This window comes from Dendrobates tinctorius, unplaced genomic scaffold (genome assembly GCF_039654945.1).
Source record: "Dendrobates tinctorius isolate UK_male_01 unplaced genomic scaffold, ASM3965494v1 ptg000022l, whole genome shotgun sequence".
Classification (NCBI taxonomy): Eukaryota; Metazoa; Chordata; class Amphibia; order Anura; family Dendrobatidae; genus Dendrobates; species Dendrobates tinctorius.
Genome location: NW_027361690.1, coordinates 67,734,045 through 67,753,582, shown reverse-complemented (window position 1 = coordinate 67,753,582; position 19,538 = coordinate 67,734,045). Strand labels below are relative to the sequence as shown.

The window sequence follows — 19,538 nt, the reverse complement described above, 5'->3', positions numbered from 1 at the left end:
TCTAAAATCTATTAATTACTTTGCTTGTGGGACAACCCCTTTAAGTTTGTTTCCAATTTTGTCCCTCTGTGTATTGATGAGTCTGACATCCCTGGCTTAGTGTCATTTAAAAGGCAGACACAGGCCTCCTAGAGCTTCAGACCGGTCTGCCTAGCAATGTTTTTTCTTTCTAATATTTTTCTCTTTTCCCCTTTAGATTGAGGAAACAGATTGGAATTGACCTTTCTTTAATCCCGACTAACGATGGAGAACTAAGTCTGTGAATGCACAGGTGGTATCCTCTTCCATCTAGATGGAAGGAACTTTTAATGATGCAGTTGGAGTGCAGGTACTGGGGCAGACAAGACTGTATTCTCCCTGGAACATCCGGGGTTCTCCTCCGGCTTAGCATAAGGAACGCTCCGTTTCAGTGGTATGTCTCTCCCCTCCATAGACTTAGCTGCTCTTTTTGTTCCAATCATTTGGCAGATGACAATGACTGACGCCAGTCTTCTCAGGTGAACAGTCTTACGGGAATCCACTTTTCAGGGTATTCAGCCATGGCAACAAGCTCTTATTCTTGTCTTGGCAAAGTGAGAAATTCCAGCAATCTCAGCAGTACACATACCTGAAGTAGACTACTATGCTGCAGATTTCCTAAGCCACGAAGAGCTATTGTAGCCTTAGTTGTGAAGTTTTCAGTTTTTCTCCAGTCATTCTGACTAATATTAAAGTACAGATTCCCTCCTAGTCTCATTCCCATCCTCATAATTGGAGCACGTTTTTCGTTGGTGTGTATCCAACCATGTCGTCCATATGCCCTTCTCTCTACTAGGTCTTCTAGTTTTTATGCAGATGGGTCTTGAGTTTGGCCTGGCTCTCAGTTTCCACAAGGGAAGTCTATTTCTTTTTAGAAGCATCTGGCTTCCAGGTCCCTAATTAGGGCTTTCCTTCACGGTGTGGCTCATTCAGTTTCTCTTTACCAGTCATTCGTAGAGCCATTGGATCTCATCCTGGTGTTCACATCTTATAGGCCTCTTCTTTGACCAATCTGGAACATCTTCTCGCTTACAGGTTCCATTCCTGGTAGCAATTACTTCCATTAGACCAGATTCTAGCTGGCATCTTTCTCCTGTCGCTCTCGTTTTTTTGTCTTTCTCCAGGATGAGGTATTCTCCAGCCAGTATCTTGCTTTCTACATACAGCATCTTTCAGTATACACCCACAATTTCATGTGTCTGCCAGTTGAGGCTACGAGAAAAGGATTTATGGTAAGTACCAAAAAAATCCACATTTTCCTAAATGATGAGCCAATTTTATCCAAGGACTCCCTGTATATGCGCAGGTTTCCACCTCTGCTTTGCACGCTCTTCAGCATAGGCAGTAGAATGGTGAACACAGTCCGTTTACAGTACTATAGAACAGAATAGGCTCAACCTATTCCCTGATGCACAGAATCTTCATATCCCACCTCAGAAGGGTTTAAAAAGAAAAATGTGGCTCCCTTGAAACACATTATAAATAATATGCAATAAATCCACTTAATCAGTAATATATGATATACAGTATATATATATATTTGACATCAAAAGCTGAAGGCCTAAAGAGGAGCAGGTCTTCGGTTTACTATAGCGGGTATGAACTACACATTATAATTCACGTACCTGTAGACCTTCAAGCTTGGTTTCTTTTTCTGTATCTTCTGGGAATTTGATAAGGAAGCAGTGATTGCAGCATTTTTTTAGTTCCATCACAATGTTAAGGAAGCCAGATGTGCTACCTCTTGTTCCCTTAGACAAAGCCTTGTAATTTCTTGTTAAGATCCACCTTCATGAAAACATGGAAAGAGGTGCTGTGAGCAGGAAAGAGATGGCACACCGTCACAAAAGATTTTAGCTAAGAACTCACTTGTAATACTGCTTCTGTAGAGCACACATCTCTACCCGGAGGATCTGTTCTACTTTAGCTGGAAGAGACTTTTCTACATCTTTCTTAACTCTTCGCAGCAAAAATGGTTCCAGAACTTTGTGGAGACTTTGATAGCCATTTTCTCTCCCTTTTCCATGTTCATCCTCAAAGTCTTCCCAATATTCAAACCTGAAAATACAGAAGAATTGTTATACCTCTTAAAAACAGTCATTGTTTGTTTTTTCTTTGTATTGTTCTTTTCCCCTTACCCTCCAAGAGCAATAACCCTCACCCTCATTAAAAATGTCACTGTCCGTAGTATCAAGGTTAGACTGCTGTGTTTGGAGCTAGCGCCGATTGCAGGAGTTACAGTATGGAGTGGTTTCAGGTCTCGACTCTGTTCCATATAGCAAGTGCACACATCTGACAAACAGTCACTAAAGAGATAATGACCACTTTACACATGTGTGAAGAAGAGTCAGGACCCATTGCCACCTAGATAATAAATTGAAAGGTGCACTGTATATTTTATAACTAGACCCCACATACTCCCAAATACAGATTCTACAAATGGGCAGTTTTGCTAAGAGTACAAGAACTGTTAAATCTTTAGAGGATGCCATTACAAATTGTCAGTTTGAGTGCTGGGAGTTAGGGTTCATGGACAAGCTGCGGTTCTTACTTTTCTGGCATAATAAAGTGCAGGAGTGACCAGAGTTCCTTCAAAGAATTTTGGAGGGGCGTTCCAGTAATCAGCAATCTATTGTTGGACTTGAAGTCTATGAGGGTCTTATACAATAAGGAGTCATCATTCTTCAACCGATGTGCTTCATCAACGCCAAGAAAAGCCCAATTAATACTGCTCAGAACAGCCTTCAGAGAAAAAAAAGGAGTTATTTCATGATACACAGATGGTATCCAAGCGCTGTCCGTTTTCTGGTCGAAGGATTCCCCCGAATGGTCGAGCTTAATCTGCAAATCAGATCTAAAACGGACAAGTCTCCTGTGATTCTTATTAATATCCCAATAGACTATAATTGGTATGTGTGAAATCCATGAAAAACACAGATGACCAATCACACAAAATGGGACCTAAACATCCCAATACACATTGGACTAATGTCGGCTGAATCCGCCAATAATGAAGTGAAAAGCCACCAGTTTAATGTATACGGGAGTGTCGGTCAACTGATTGTCGGGGGGAATGTCAAATCGGGTACCTCCGATTCCAGACTCCCAATCATATTGTTCTCCATGAAATAAGCCAACGGCCAACATGTTAGCTGGTGACTTTCTCATACAGTACACAAGAGCAATCGTTCAACTGAGATGGCTGCCGGACAATCGTAAGAAACATCGTTCTGCCAACAGCAATCTAATGTTTAAGATGGCCTTACATCAATTGCTGAAAACCATCAAACAGATCAATCCATCAAATGCACATTGGTGTTTCACATATGGCTGACGCCATGACTCCAGTGTGAGCCACACCTAGGAGTGATAGAAGCGTCAGCACTGCTCACCTTATCCTTCAGCAGAATTTCATATGTTGTTAGTAGTGCATTAAACTTCATCTTCTTGCTCTGTTGATGAACCCACTCATACTCCCTTATCTGCATCAGGGAAAAGACGGTCACATTGGTTGATTCACCGAGACACATATTAATTACGGTGACAGAATTATTCTATAGTGCGGTACATTACTTACCGTATTTCTACTCCCAACATCTCCTATATAAACCACCACATTTATTTCAGGAGCCCAGGCCTCAAATTCTCTTTGCCAGGATGTTAGAGTAGATAAGGGCACCACTAAAAGAAATGGTCCGTAAAGCAAATGCTGGTGAAACAGGTAGGAGAGGAAGGAAATTGTCTGAATAGTTTTTCCCAGGCCCATCTCATCCGCTAGGATTACACTGTTATTCCTGTGGCCAAAAAAGGGGAAAAATGCATTTATTTTCAGGTATTAAACCCTTCACGAAGGGACCAATTAACATTTTTGCTTTTTCCTCCTCTTCTTCTCAGAGCCATACCTCTTCATTGACTTATGAGGGCTTGTTTTTTTGGGGGGACGAGTTGTTTTAAATTACATCATTCATTTTACCACATAGTGAGAACATGGAAAAATTCTGAATGGGAAAGAAATTGTGGAAAAAAAGCGCAATTTTGACACTGTTTTTTGGAAATTGTATTTATGGTGTACATTTTGTAGTAACAATGACCTTGCAATATGGTTCTGTTCGTTAGTATGATTACAGCGATACCAAACATGTCCAGTTTTGTTTGTATTATTTTAGCGGTGAAAAAAAAAAATCAGAAGTTTGCAAAAAAAAGTGTGGATTGTGTTACCATTTTCCGTAACATTTTTATGTCGATGGAGCTGTGTGACAGTTTATTTTTGTAGTGTGACAAGACGTTTTTATTGATGCCATTTTTGGATAGTTTTGCCTCTCCTCTCTGTCAATCCCTTCACTGGCTCCCCATTACCCAGAGACTCCAGTTCAAAACCCTAACCATGACATACAAAGCCATCAACAACCTGTGACCTTGTCTCCCAGTACTTACCTGCACGCAACCTCCAATCGTCCCAAAATATCCTTTCTCTACTCCCAGCTAATCTCCTCTTCCCACAATTGCATACAAGATTTCTCCCGCACATCCCCTCTACTCTGAAACTGTCTACCACAACATATCAGACTCTCTCCTACCAAGGAAACCTTCAAAAGGAACCTGAAGACCTACCTCTTCCGACAAGCCTACAACCTGCAGTAACCACTGATCGACCAAACCGCTGCACGACCAGCTCTGCCCAGCACCTACTGTATCCTCACCCATCCCCTGTAGACTGTGAGCCCTGGCGGGCAGGGTCCTCTCCTCCTGTACCAGTCGTGACTAGTATTTACTCGTTTTTATTATGTATACCCCTTTTCACATGGCGCTATAATAATAAATAATAATAGTAATAATGTTTTGATTGTTTGTTACAGCATTGTTTGTGGAATTGCAGCAACCAAAAAAAAACAAAAATGTAATTTTGGCGTTCGATTATTTTTTTCAGTTATGGTGTATACAGATTGGGGTTTTATATTTTGATAGATCAGATACAAGTGAATTTTTTTTCAGATCTTTATTTTTAATGGGGGAAGGGGGGGGTGATTTATGAATATCTTCTTTATTATTTTTACTGTTCTTAATAGTCCCCTTAGGGGACTTGAAGCTGCAATCATCTTATTGCATCACTGCATATAGTAAAAATCTAGGTCTACTTTGATGGCCGGCCACAAAAAAGCAGACCCCGGCTGTCATAGCAACCCATCGGCATCCCGCGATCATGTCACAGGTGTGCCAATAACTCATGGCATGACGCGCCCCCATGCCACCACTTAATGTTATATTCTGCTATTAGAGTAACAACGCAGCCATGATTTGCCAGGTATGGAGTGAGCTCATCCCGTGAGCCCACTCAATACACTCGCTTACAACTTGCGCTGTACATGTATGGAGCATGTAATGCAGGGGTTAAAAATACAGATTTAATGCTGTATTTAAAGGGGTTGGTCACTACCTTATTCAATGCCTATCTGCGGACATTAAAGAAATTACAGAGCTGCTGTGTTTTGGCAGGATCTGAGAACTTCTGGTCACTAGAGGCAACAGCGTTGCGCTCCCACCGATCAGACACTGATAGCCTAACCTGAAAATAGTCTATCAATGAAAAAGTTGTGGCAAACCTCTATAAATTATGGCAGCACACTTTCAAGACCTTTATGGAAAATAATCAGTTACAACTAAGGAGTATACAGTTTTGTTCACAAAGTGCCATACGGCAAACATTCAGTCTTACAGAAAAAAAAGAAAGCAAGATTAACCCCTTCACGACATATATTTACATTATATGTTGTGAACCAGCATCTTTCCCTGTACATGACGGCTGTTAACCTGTTAAATCTCGCTGTCAATCTCTGAAAGAGGGATTTAACACTTGCTGACAGGGGCGCGCGTCATTCTACACTTCAATAGACAAGCTCGTGACGTGATTGCGGAGCGCCGATGGGTTGTCATGACAGCTGGAGGTCTGCTGATGACTGCTGTTGCCGGTCATTACAATGATCCTGTGACATAGGAGATCATTGTTTATGCTATAAAAAGCAGGGCTTAAGCTCTGCTATGTATAGCACAAGCGAACGGATGTTAAATACAGTAGAAAGTTAAAAAAAAAGTTTTTGAAACCCCCCCCACCACCAAAAAAGTGTAATCACTCACATCTCTGCATTGAGTTGTCTCATCTATCAAAATATAAATTAATCCAATACGTAAACATTGTAGTGAGAAAATAAACGGAAAGCCAAAATTAATATTTTGGCTGCCGCAACACTGCAATTAAAGGCGATCAAAACAACAAAATGGTATCAGCCCAGTACAGACCAAAAGTTTGGACACACCTTCTCATTCAAAGAGTTTTCTTTATTTTCATGACTATGAAAATTGTAGATTCACGCTGAACGCATCAAAACTATGAATTAACACATGTGGAATTATATAATAAACGAAAAAGTGTGAAACAACTGAAAATATGTCTTATATTCTAGGTTCTTCAAAGTAGCCACCTTTTGCTTTGATTACTGCTTTGCACACTCTTGGCATTCTCTTGATGAGCTTCAATAGGTAGTCACCGGAAATGGTCTTCCAACAGTCTTGAAGGAGTTCCCAGAGATGTTTAGCACTTGTTGGCCCTTTTGCCTTCACTCTGCAGTCCAGCTCACCCCAAAAGATCTCGATTGGGTTCAGGTCTGGTGACTGTGGAGGCCAGGTCATCTGGCGTAGCACCCCATCACTCTCGTTCTTGGTCAAATATCACTTACTCAGCCTAGAGGTGTGCTTGGGGTCATTGTCCTGTTGAAAATTAAATGATGGTCCAACTAAACGCAAACCGGATGGAATAGCATGCCGCTGCAATATAATGTGGTAGCCATGCTGGTTCACTATGTCTTCAATTTTGAATAAATCTCCAACAGTATCACCAGCAAAGCACCCCCACACCATCACACCTCCTCCTCCATGCTTCACGGTGGGAATCAGGCATGTAGAGTCCATCCGTTCACCTTTTCTGCGTCACACAAAGACACGGTGGTTGGAACCAAAGATCACAAATTTGGACTCATCAGACCAAAGCACAGATTTCCACTGGTCTAATGTCCATTCCTTGTGTTCTTTAGCCCAAACAAGTCTCTTCTGCTTGTTGCCTGTCCTTAGCAGTGGTTTCCTAGCAGCTATTTTACCTTGAAGGCCTGCTGCACAAAGTCTCCTCTTAACTGTTGTTGTAGAGATGTGTCTGCTGCTAGAACTCCGTGTGGCATTGACCTGGTCTCTAATCTGAGCTGCTGTTAACCTGCGATTTCTGAGGCTGGTGACTCGGATGAACTTATCCTCCGCAGCAGAGGTGACTCTTGGTCTTCCTTTCCTGGAGCGGTCCTCATGTGAGCCAGTTTCTTTGTAGCGCTTGATGGTTTTTGCCGCCGCACTTGGGGACACTTTCAAAGTTTTCCCAATTTTTCGGACTGACTGACCTTCATTTCTTAAAGTAATGATGGCCACTCGTTTTTCTTTACTTAGCTGCTTTTTTCTTGCCATAATACAAATTCTAACAGTCTATTCAGTAGTACTATCAGCTGTGCATCCACCAGACTTCTGCACAACACAACTGATGGTCCCAACCCCATTTATAACGCAAGAAATCCCACTTATAAAACCTGACAGGGCACACCTGTGAAGTGAAAACCATTTCCGGTGACTACCTCTTGAAGCTCATCAAGAGAATGCCAAGAGTGTGCAAAGCAGTAATCAAAGAAAAAGGGGGATACTTTGAAGCACCTAGAATATAAGACATACAGTATTTTCAGTTGTTTCACACTTTTTTGTTAATTATATAATTCCACGTGTTAATTCATAGTTTTGATGCCTTCAGCGTGAATCTACAGTTTTCATTGTCAGGAAAATAAAGAAAACTCTTTGAATGAGAAGGTCTGTCCAAACTTTTGGTCTGTACTGTATGTATGTATATATATATATATATATATATATATATATATATATATATATATATACACACACACACACACACACACATACACACCCCCACGCCTGGTATTTGTGTACTGACCTGGGAAATCATATTGTCAGTTTAACCATGTTGTGAACATGGTAAATAAACTCAAAAAACAATTGTGGAAGTGCACTTCTTTTGCATCACATGGAGTTTTTTTTTTTCCTCCGTTTTCCAGTATGCTACGCACAAAACAAGCCCTCACATGGGTATATTGATGAAAAATTAAAAAGTTATGGCTCTTGGAAGAAGGGGAGGAAAAACTGAAAAAGAAAAATGGTCTGGGGTGGAGGGGTTAAATCTCAAACAGTGGAAAATTATACAAGAAAGTTTTGTATTTTTTCTTTCTCACATACAATTCTAGCTTCAATTAAAGCCACAATATAAACTAAGGCGTCCACACAAACTTGGCACATATTTACAAGGCTAAAGACTGATACATACTTGCACCAAGAATGCGCCAACCAATTGAGACCCTCCAGTTGGTAATCACGGAGTTCAAGACCTTCACCACCAATATAGGAGGGCTGCTTTTTCAATGTCACAAACCGTGGTCTCTGTCTTAGGACCTGTCCAAAATAGAGAGAGATCATTATTAGACCTAGAAATTCATCTAACATTCTTATTAGCCCCTTCAGGATCAAGACATTATTGTGCTTCTTATTTTTCTTCCCCTTTTTCTAAGAGCCGTAACTATTTTTCTGTTGACAGTTGTTTTTTTGTGCAGGACAAGTTCTAGGTCTGAATGACACCATTCATGGTGAAGTAGTGAAAAAAAGCGCAATTCTGCCATTGTATTGAGGCTTCACTTGTCTGGCATTCATTACGTGGTAAAAATGACCCAGAAACTTAATTCTAGGTCAGTACAATTACTGCAACATCAAACTTTTATAGCATGTATGTGTATCTGAGGTTATAGATATTCAGTACTTTGTAAAGAAAAAATAAAAAAATAATATTGGTTTGTGTCACAATTTTCTAAGATGTGTAAATTGTTTTTGATCTTTCTTTATCGCCTTATTGGGGGACACAGAATACCATGGGTGTATGCTGCTGCTGCTAGGAGGCTGACACTATGCAAAACAAGAAAATTAGCTCCTCCCCGGCAGTATACACCCACCGACAGGCACCAAGCACCTCAGTTTGTGCTTAGTGTCTGTAGGAGGCGGACCGGGATCTCCCCAGATCCGTATTTAATCCTTTTCAGGTTTTAGTTGTGTTTTTTTTAATGATTTTCCCTTTCTTTTTCAGATACAGCATCAGGAAACGGGATGTGAGTTCATCCTGCTTTTCCTATTAATGCGGCTGAGCGAGCAGTGTGGTGTCACCCACATCGCAACTCTCAGGACCGCAGGCAGGACCTTCCCCTATCACCCTCGGGTGCTATGGGCTTATAACGGTGGCCGGTCCTAGCCGAGTACCCTCCTCACCCCTCTCCCGGGACAGGGCTGAGAGGAAGACGGCGGTCGCCAGCGGTGACGTTTCCCCTACCATGGCCGTCTTCTGCACCATACGGACATAGTGCGGGTACTGAGGATCGTTTCTCCCAGCGGCCTGCTGGCTATCGTGGGCCCCTGCGGTCATCCTCCTCAAGGACGTCAGGTAAGCGGATCCAGATGTCCCCTCCAGCCCCGCTCTCAAATATGGCCCCTAGCCCTGCAGCGTTACAGCCAGTACTGCGCTGTATTAAAATACAGCCCTGCACCACGCTATCAGGATCAGTACCCCTTTTTGAATTTCCCGCCAGTTTTCCTTCTCCAAGCGCTGTTAGACGCGCTTATCATCGGGGGGTTCAGCGGTGGCCTCCACAGGCAGCATCCTACCCGGTAGCTGCCCTGTCCCTGTGACCTTCCTATCCCTGTGGCCTCCCGGTCTCTGTGGGTCCTGTCCCTGTGGTTTCTTTGCTCTGGGCGCGCCGTCGCTCATGAGGGCAGAGGGAGCACTTTCACTTTCGTTTTCAAAAAAAAAAGTTAAGGAAGCTTCTCCCCTCTCCCTGCGCGCGCTTTCTTCGCGCACTTTTACAGCATAGCACGGGGCTGCTTTCACTTCAGCCCTGTCAGTGGGACATTTACCGCGCCCCGTCCTCGGTCCTCTTCCAATCAGGGCTTGGCGATTAAGCCCCGCCCATCGCTAGCATCTCTTCCTACCTCTCTCTTCACAAGATTTCTTCCTGGGGGACACAACTCTGGTTTTTCTGCACCTGAACCTCGGTAGGCTCGGCGCTGCTTCAGCTGACGCTAGAATTAGCTCCCATCCACAGTTCCACATCAGGCAGTGTTTCTACCCCTTTGACATATGCCCAATCCTGCAGGAGCTCTCTGCTCTAGGACCCACCGTTATTCACTACGCCTGCGCGCGGCGTAAAAAGAAGTGGGTATCAGGTCAGTCGTCTCCCTTCTGTCCGTCCTGCAGCCCTTCCGCCATGTCTGCCCCTCAGGAGCACTCCGAGCCCCGGGTTGAGAGCACCCCACCCCCTGAGTGGGCCGTGGCGGTCTCAGTCGGTCTCTGATCTCACGAAAGTGTCTCAATCTCTGGTCCAGGTCTTAGAGCGGTTACCCCAGCTATCTGCAGCCACCTGTGCGCCGACCCCCTCTCACGGTGAGTCGCCAGCACCTGACCGCGACCCTCAGACGGACTAGCCGGGTAGGGGCTCTAGGAAGCGGGTCCTGTCTGGCTCGTCTTCCAGTTCGCAGGGTCCCTCCGCTTCTCCCAGGCTACGCTCTTTGTCTCCATCCTCAACAGACGATCCTAGGTCAGACGATGATTCCCAATCTGGATCTGACTCAGAAGCGGACAACATAGCTAGAACTCGGATATGGTAGATAGTCTCATATCGGCTATATTCCAAACTCTCAAGATAAAGGAGGATAAGGCACCCCCTCAGGAATGCCCTGTTTCCTTTAAGAAAGCGAGGCCTCCATCTCAAACCTTTCCTAATCACAAAGAGTTCGACACTTCCTTAGCCAATCACTGGCAACATCCTGAGAAACGTTTTTCAGGCCGCAAGTACTCAGATGTACTATATCCCTTCGAGATCTAGTCACGAAATGAACCAAAGCTCCCGACGTAGATCCACCAGTTTTCTCGGATTTCCTCTAAGACGGTTCTTTCCCTTCCGGACCGAGCTTCTCTTAAAGATCCAACAGACAGGCAAATAGAGTTGTTGGCTAAGTCAATTTTTGAGGCATCCGACGCTCCCCTCTGACCTATCTTCGCCTCCGCTTGGGTGGCGAAGGTCATTTCAGCTTGGGCAAAGATTCTGCGCAAACGCATTTCAGCAGCAGCCCCTCAGGACAAGCTGGCGGATTTAGCAGACCAATTTAGTCATGCGGGCAAATACCTTTTGGCTGCCTCTTTGGATGCGGCTGGGTGCGTAGCAAGAGCTAACAGCAACATAGTAGCCATACGCCGCATTCTTTGGTTGAAGTCGTGGAATGCGAATCTCGGATGCCACTGGTGGAAAGAGCATTTCCCTTCCCCAGTCTCGCCCTAAGAGGTTCTTTAACAGGAAGGCTTCTCGGCCGTTTAGGTCCTTTCGCCCCTCCTCTCCCGCAGAAGGTTCATCCCAGCAGTACCGGCATCCTGTTTCCAGAGACCGGAGAAAGCCTTCTTATAAGCCAGCTCCCCGCTGGAGATCCAGAGGTCAGCCCTCCAGGTCCTCAGGCTCCCAATCCGGCAGATTTTCATCTAAGTGACGGGTCATCCCCACCTGGAAATCTTTCCAGGGTGGGAGGCAGACTTTCCTCTTTCAAAGACGCATGATTATCCATTATCGACGACGCTTGGGTCAGGGAAATCATCACATCCATATACAAAATCGAGTTTTCTTCTCCCCCAGTCGCTTCTTTCTGTCTCGATTCCCAAGACAGCGATCACAGATTCCAGGGTTCCTTCAGGCCGTCTCCTCCCTCCTTTCCGCAGGGGTCATCGTTCCCGTTCCTGCAGACGAACGGTTTATAGGGTTCTACTCGAATCTCTTCGTAGTCCCGAAAAAGGACGGCTCTCTTCGTCCAATTTTGGACCTCAAGTTGCTCAATCGCCACGTGAAGATCCGGAGAGTTTCTCTGCTCTGTGGACATACAGGAGGGCTACCTCCACATCCCCATTTCTCTGCGGCATCAGAGATACCTCTGCTTTGCGATTCAGGACAATCACTATCAGTTCACGGCCCTCCCCTTTGGACTAGCCTCCGCTCCCCGTGTCTTTACGGAGGTGATGGCAACAGTCACGGCCATCCTTCGATCCAGAGGGATTCTTATCATCCCTTACCTGGACGATCTCCTGATCAAGGGTTCGTCCCGCCAAGACTGTCTTCACAGTCTTCAGATAACCTTGGATGCCCTCAGCCGCCTTGGATGGATAGTCAACGAGGAGAAGTCCATCCTGCGCCCTACCCAACGTCTGACCTTTTTGGGCATGGAGTTCGACACGAATCTAGCCCGGGTGTTTCTACCGAGGGACAAGTTTTTAACCCTTTCCAATAGGATCCAGTCTCTACAACGCTCGAGGATCAAGTCCCTTCGGTCCTGCATGAGGGTCCTGGGGACGATGATAGCTTCCATGGAAGCAGTGCCCTTCGCACAATTCCACTCTCGCCCTCTCCAACTGTTCCTCCCGTCAGTCTGGGACAAGACCTCGTTTTCTCTGGACCGCCCCATTCTTCTTCCGCTCAGAGTCAGACAATCGCTGACTTGGTGGACATTGCCGGCGTCAGTTCTCCGCGGAAGGTCTTTTCTTCCGCCTCGGTGGCAGGTCTTCACCACCGATGCCAGTCTCCTAGGATGGGGGGCGGTGTACCATCAGAAAACGGCCCAAGGGCGCTGGGAAGCCTAGGAGACTCTTCTGCCCATCAACCTTCTGGAGATCAGGGCAATCCTCCTTGCTCTCCTTCATTGGCAGCATCTCCTCGTAGGCAAACCAGTCCGCATTCAGTCAGACAACGCCACGGCTGTGGCGTACAAAAACCACCAGGGCGGTACTCACAGCAGGCAGGTAATGTCAGAAGTGGCAAGGATGCTGCGCTGGGCAGAGCGTCACGTTCCGGCGATCTCCGCTGTTCACATTCCAGGGGTGGAAAATTGGGCAGCCGACTTCTTCAGTCGCCAAGGTCTAGCGTCAGGCGAATGGTCCCTTCATCCCAATATGCCAGCGTTGGGGCACCCCGGAGGTCGATCTCATGGCATCTCGGATGAACAACAAAGTTCCTCACTTTGTAGCCAGGTCCAGGGATCCTCTAGCCGTCGGTTGCGACGCCCTAGTAATTCCGTTGTCCCAGTTCCAGCTGCCTTATCTGTTTCCTCCCCTTGCCCTCATTCCTAGAGTGGTCAAAAAGATAGTCAGAGGGCATTCCAGTCATCCTAGTGGCTCCAGACTGGCTGAGACGTCCTTGGTACGCGGAGTTGGTGAACATGCTCGTGGACGTCCCACGAAGGCTTCCAGACCGTACAGATCTTCTCTCGCTAGGCCCTCGTTACCAGCGTTCTCAGTCTCTGAGTGTAACGGCATGGCCGTTGAGGATGCCATTCCGAAGGATTCAGGGTTTTCCAGCCGGGTCATTCAGACCATGATCAAGGCTCGGAAGCCAGCTTCCTCCCGCATTTACCATAGGTACTGGAAGGCCTTTTTCCGTTGGAGCGATAACGAGGTTTTTCCACTGTCATTCTCCATTCCATCCATTCTTCGTTTCCTCCAGTCTGGTTTGGATGTGGGCCTATCCCTCAGTACTCTCAAAGGCCAGGTGTCTGCCCTAGCAATCCTCTTCCAGAAGGATCTAGCTTCCTTACCGCAAGTGAAGACTTTTCTCCACGGAGTCGCCTATGTGGCTCCTCCTCATCATTCTCCGATAGATCCATGGGATCTCAATCTTGTTCTTGGCGCCCTCCTGAAGGCACCATTCGACCTAATCCAGGACATCCCTCTGTCTTTCATGGCAGGTGTCTTTTCTAATCGCCATTACTTCCATCAGGAGAGTTTCTGAGCTGGCGGCCTTATCCTGTCGTTCTCCGTACCTTATCCTCCACCAAGATAAGGTTGTTCTCAGGCCAGTTCCTTCCTTCCTTCCAAAAGTGGTATCTCCCTTTCACATTAACGAAGATATCGTCCTTCCATCGTTTTTGTCCTACGCCTGCTCATCCTCTGGAAAAGTCACTCCACAAACTGGACGTAGTGAGAGCCTTGCGTGTTTACCTTGCCAGGACCGCTTCTTTTCGCCAATCTGATTCCCTGCCTCTCATTTCTGAGGGTTGCCGGAAAGGTTTTTCCGGCCTCCAAATCCACAATTGCTCGCTGGATTCGGTCTACCATCCTGGAAGCCTATCGACTTCAGGAGAAACGGCCCCCTCCGGGAGTGGAAGCCCACTCCACCCGGGCTGTTCGGGCTTCTTGGGCTGTGCGACACCAGGCTTTGGCCTCACAACTTTGCAGGGCCGCGACCTGGTCGTCTTTGCACACCTTTGCGAGGTTCTACAGGGTTCATACCCAGGCCTCGTCTGATGCAGCTCTTGGTAGGAAGGTTCTGCAGGCGGCGGTCGCGCATCGGCCGACCTAAGCCCTTCCTTCTGTCGTTCCTTTTATTGCTGTTCCCACCCTCGGGACTGCTTTGGAACGTCCCATGGTATTCTGTGTCCCCCAATAAGGCGATAAAGAAAGAGGGATTTTGGGTTCTTACCGTAAAATCTCTTTCTTGGAGCCTTCATTGGGGGACACAGCACCCTCCCTGTTTAAATTGTACCGTGCTGGGTCTTCGAGTCCCTTGTTGGGTTGGTACATATGTTCATTGCTTTTGGTTGCTTCTCCTACTGCTTTTTTACCAACTGAGGTGCTTGGTGCCTGTCGGTGGGTGTATACTGCCGGGGAGGAGCTAATTTTCTTGTTTTGCATAGTGTCAGCCTCCTAGCAGCAGCAGCATACACCCATGGTATTCTGTGTCCCCCAATGAAGGCTCCAAGAAAGAGATTTTACGGTAAGAACCCAAAATCCCTCTTTTCCGTTGATGGACCTGTACGAGGGCTTGTTTTTCTCCAGGATTTCATTTTTATCAGTACCATTTTAGGATACATATGATCTTTTGATCATATTGTATTGGATTTTTAGTGGTCATGCAATGAGCAAAAAACAGCAATTCTGTATTTATTTTTTATGGCATTTGCAGCATGGGTGAATTTTATGTTTTTATGCATTGACATTTTTCAAACGGCGATATCGAATACATTTTTTTTTTTTTACTAATTTTTCCATCCCCAGGATCCTGTTGCACAGGCAGTAAGGATCCAGTTAAATATTGAGGTCAATGGTTGAACAGCAGCAACTGGAGAAAACTCCAGTCACTCCTGTCAGAGGCAGGTGCAAGCTGTACAAAACAGCAAGCATCCACTGTGTATGGTGTGGGCTCAGCTAAAGCAGATGGGCACTAGAAGATGGTTTACAATGAGACAGCTGTCAGTGTAACTAGGACAGAATACTATGCCCACCTTACAATCTTTCACAGGGGTGGTTTTTGAGTTATTCCGGCTATTGAAGCCATCAATACAGTGCTGGAATTTCTTTCCTATGAGAGCGCCGTCCTCCCAGCTGCATTCAGCATAAGGAAGACCCATCCACTTGCAGAGGTAGTCCGGCTCATTGGAGGATGAATTCTTCCTGCTGTGAACTGCAATACAATTTAGAAGTGTTTAATGTGCCAAGAATGCAGCTCTACTACACACACAAAACACAAGTGAGACTTTTTTATGCTATTTTATAAATTATATTATCAAACTTACATTGACAAGAAAATCAGAATAAAAGGAATGTGTTAAAATTGTAACAAAATTTAATTAACAAATACATGCAAAATAGAAGGAAAACACGGAAGGCCAAATGAAGCAAGAAGCACAAGAATAAAAAACCCCCAAAACACCAGAAATTTAAAAAAAACACATACAGCAGAGAAAGACATAATAAAACCATTACCAGATGGTATTGTGGTACATAATATATTCTACCACACCATATAGTACCTGGGAAGTCAGAGTGTCCAGAGGCAGATTTACCGGTCTTCACAGCTGTAAAGTAATATACAGAGCGTTATGTATCAATGCTGGCATTACAGTCCAGGCCTCAGAATCCAAACTCTGTGGTCGCCCCAGTTAGAACTCAGACAAATCTGCATTTTTATTAGGGTAAAGGATCACTGTAAGGCTATGTTCACACGTTGCGTTTCTGCTGCGCTTTTTTTCTGCAGGCAAAATCTCTCTTGATAGTAAAGAAGCTGCTTACAAAAACCAGGTTTCTCGTTCGCCTTATTGGGGGACACAGAGACCATGGGTGTATGCTTTGCTGCCACTAGGAGGCTGACACTATGCACAAAAAAATGTTAGCTCCTCCTCCGCAGTATACACCCCACCGACCGGCACCAATTTCCTCAGTTTAGCTTAGTGTCAGTAGGAGGTGGACACGGGTCTTTCATTAGACCCATATCTACCTCGTCGTGCGTCGTTCCTTTACAGGTTCTACGGAGGGATACAGAGTGAAAAGTCACATCTGTACTCCCACATGGAGTCTGCGAGTACGGCGTTTACTGCCACCCCGTATCCTTGCAGTTCTCCGCGGCAGGACCAGCCAGACGGACGCCGACACCAAGACGTGCCAGCGACTCCAGGGGTCCTTGTCGCCAGTCTCCCTCCCACTCGCCTACCAGAGCCTGTCGGTTGGATGAGACGCAGGACTTCTTCAGACCCAGGTAACGGATCGGGGATGGGTGAGTATAGATTTTTATTACCTGGCTGCTCATTCCCGGCGGACAGGGGGCCCCTTCAATGGCACAGGGATGCGGGCGCTGCGGGCGCCCTACATCTATAGGCACACCATGCTCTTTTTTGCTGGCCCCACATTCCCCCCCCTCCCCCTTTCTGGGGACAGGGAGCACAGGGCCTTTTTCCTTTCCTCCCCTTGAGAGCGGCTTGCGGCTGCGGCGTCCCCTTCTTCCGACCTCCGCGCCGACCCCCTGCTGACAGGCGCCCGCCGCAACTAATTTAGGCCCCGGCTTCACTTCGGGCCTACCGCTGCGTCGCGGCCACGCCCCCCGCCCCTTTCTTCTAAGCGGGCTTCTCTCCCGCTCTTCCCAGGCCCTCCCACTGCCTGTCCTTCACCTGCCCAGCCTGCTATTGGCTAGAGGGCGGTGAATTTAACCCTCCAATGTGCTCCGCCCTCCCTCCTCTCCTGGACGCGCGCTCTTTCTCAGGCAGGCGCCATTTTACCAGCCTGTTAGCCGGACACCAGCTCGTCACCGGATCATCTTCTGCCAGCTGTTTTTTTCCTTCAGGAGGTCTATCGGCCGGATTTCGCTCTGACCTGCATCCACTGACAGGTCGCAGAGCATCGCTTCTGGGGACACCGGACCGTGAGTAGCTCTGCACTGCAGACTGACCCTTCTCCGCCCTCTGTCCCCCAACCTTCCGGCATTACCTCAGCTTTTCACTATGTCTACCTCTAAGTCTGATCGTACCCGCTCTACTGCCCCCCCCTGCACTTTAGTCAAGTTCTTTGCATGTTCTTCGTGCAATCGCAAACTTCCAACAGGCCAGTCCACTCCCCTCTGCCTGGATTGTAGCAACCCAATTCAGCCTGACGCCGTCCAGGAGCCATCTACGGTTCCAGGTGAGAGTGAGCCCCCCCATGCCTGGCTGGGCCTCCTTGCTATCTCAATCAGTGGCAGACCTCACCAAGGTGTCTCAGTCCCTGGTGGCCGTTCTTGATAAGTTGCCCCTGGACTCTTCAGCAGGGCCAAGCAGGTCACAAATTGTTCCATCTGAGTCAGCCAGCGTTAGTCGCAAAAGACCCAGGCAAGATGCCCAGCCGGATTCCTCTCCTTGTCCCATCTCACCGCATAGTCAGGTGAAGCGCTTTCGGACAGGTCATCTGAGGGGATTTTAGAGCTGGATTCAGACCAGGATGCAAACATGAAGGTCACAGTGCAGAACCTCATTGCAGCGATCCATCATACTTTTGATATTGCTGACTCCCCTGCGAAATCCTCAGATCAGGAGGTTTCGTTCAGACGGGCAGAAACTCCCTCCAGGGTTTTTCCTTTCCATTCCGAGTTTGGGAAGATTTTTACCAAGGAAAGAGAGGATCCGACCAGACGCTTTCAAAGAGGAAAACGTCTAGGCGTACTCTACCCATTTGCTAAGGAGCTCACGGACAACTGGTCGGCCTCTCCCTCGGTGGATCCGCCTGTGTCCAGGCTTTCCAATAACACGGTTCTCCCGCTTTCAGGCGTGGCGTCCCTAAACGATTATAATGACAGGATTATAGAATCCCTGGCGAAGTCTGCCTTTGAAGTGGCTTCAGCGGCTGTGTACCCAATCTTTGCTTCATCCTGGGCAGCAAAGGCCATAGCCACGTGGGCAGACGACCTTCGTCAAGGCGTCTTAGATAAGGCGCAACCGGAGCGTTTGGCCGATCTCGCCAATCAGATCTCCCATGCTGGGGACTATCTTCTTTCCGCTTCCTTGGATGCCGCATCCTGTGCAGTTCAGGCGTCAAGCAACGTAGTTGCAATTCGACGTACAGTTTGGCTAAAGGCCTGGCAAGCGGACTTGTCTTCTAAAAAGTCCCTCACTAACCTGCCTTTTCAGGAGGTGCACCTCTTTGGGTCCCAATTGGACCAGATTATTAAGGACGCCACCGGAGGCACGAGTTCACTTCTCCCTCAGTCCAATCCTCGCAGACCTCCACTAAGGCGTCAGTTTCGACCCTTTCGGACTTTCCGCCGTTTCAATACGGCGGACAACTCCTCCAGCCAACAGAGACCGCAGGCTCGCCAGGAGAGAAAGAAAGTTTCCTTCAGACCCACTCCTTCCTGGCGATCCCACTCTTCCCAGGGCAGACCATCCAGATCTGGATCTGGACGGTCTACTTCAGCATGACTATCGTCGGACACGCGAGGCCGACTTCCTTCCTTCAGGGACGTTTGGCTGGCCTCCGTAGAGGACGCTTGGGTCAGGGAGGTCGTATCCTCAGGATACAAGATACAGTTTGTCTCTCTCCCACGGGATCGTTTCTTAGAATCCCGGCCTCCAAAGGATCCAGCCTTGGTCCCGGGGTTCTCTACGACTATCGCCTCTCTCCTCAGACAGCACCACTACCAGCTCGTCGCACGGCCCTTCGGTCTTGCCACCGCTCCCAGACTCTTCCCGAAGATCGTGGCTGCGTTGATGGCTTTGTTGAGAGTCAGAGGTCTCGTTCTTTTCCCGTACCTAAACGATATTCTGATCAGGGCTCCCTCATTTCAACAGGCTCACCAAAGTTTGTCAATCGTCCTGGACACTCTTTCCGATTTCGGGTGGATCGTCAACAGGAAAAAGTCCTGTCTGGTTCCTACCCAACGCCTGGTCTTTCTAGGCCTTCTGTTCGACACTCGTTGGTCAAGGGTCTTTCTCCCACAAGAGAAGATTCTCTCTCTGCAGCAGGAAGTACGATCGCTGCAGATCTCACGATTCCCGTCCCTCCGTACAGCCAGGAGTGTCCTGGGAAAGATGGTGGCGGCGATAGAGTCAGTTCCCTTTGC

General features: G+C 47.1%; 1 protein-coding gene across 4 annotated transcripts in view; it reads right to left on the bottom strand.

Annotated features, from left to right (window-relative positions):
- CHD2 (chromodomain helicase DNA binding protein 2) overlaps window positions 1-19,538 on the bottom strand; it is a 157,202-nt gene that overhangs the window by 67,221 nt on the left and 70,443 nt on the right. For all 4 annotated transcript variants that reach the window (XM_073568752.1, XM_073568749.1, XM_073568751.1 and 1 more), the window contains exons 11-18: window positions 15,988-16,032; window positions 15,460-15,638; window positions 8,435-8,559; window positions 3,596-3,812; window positions 3,411-3,500; window positions 2,570-2,760; window positions 1,888-2,076; window positions 1,644-1,806 (exon numbers count right to left, since the gene is read on the bottom strand). In XM_073568752.1, the coding sequence (XP_073424853.1) occupies window positions 1,644-1,806; window positions 1,888-2,076; window positions 2,570-2,760; window positions 3,411-3,500; window positions 3,596-3,812; window positions 8,435-8,559; window positions 15,460-15,638; window positions 15,988-16,032 (1,199 nt within the window). The remainder of the gene's footprint in view (window positions 1-1,643; window positions 1,807-1,887; window positions 2,077-2,569; window positions 2,761-3,410; window positions 3,501-3,595; window positions 3,813-8,434; window positions 8,560-15,459; window positions 15,639-15,987; window positions 16,033-19,538) is intronic.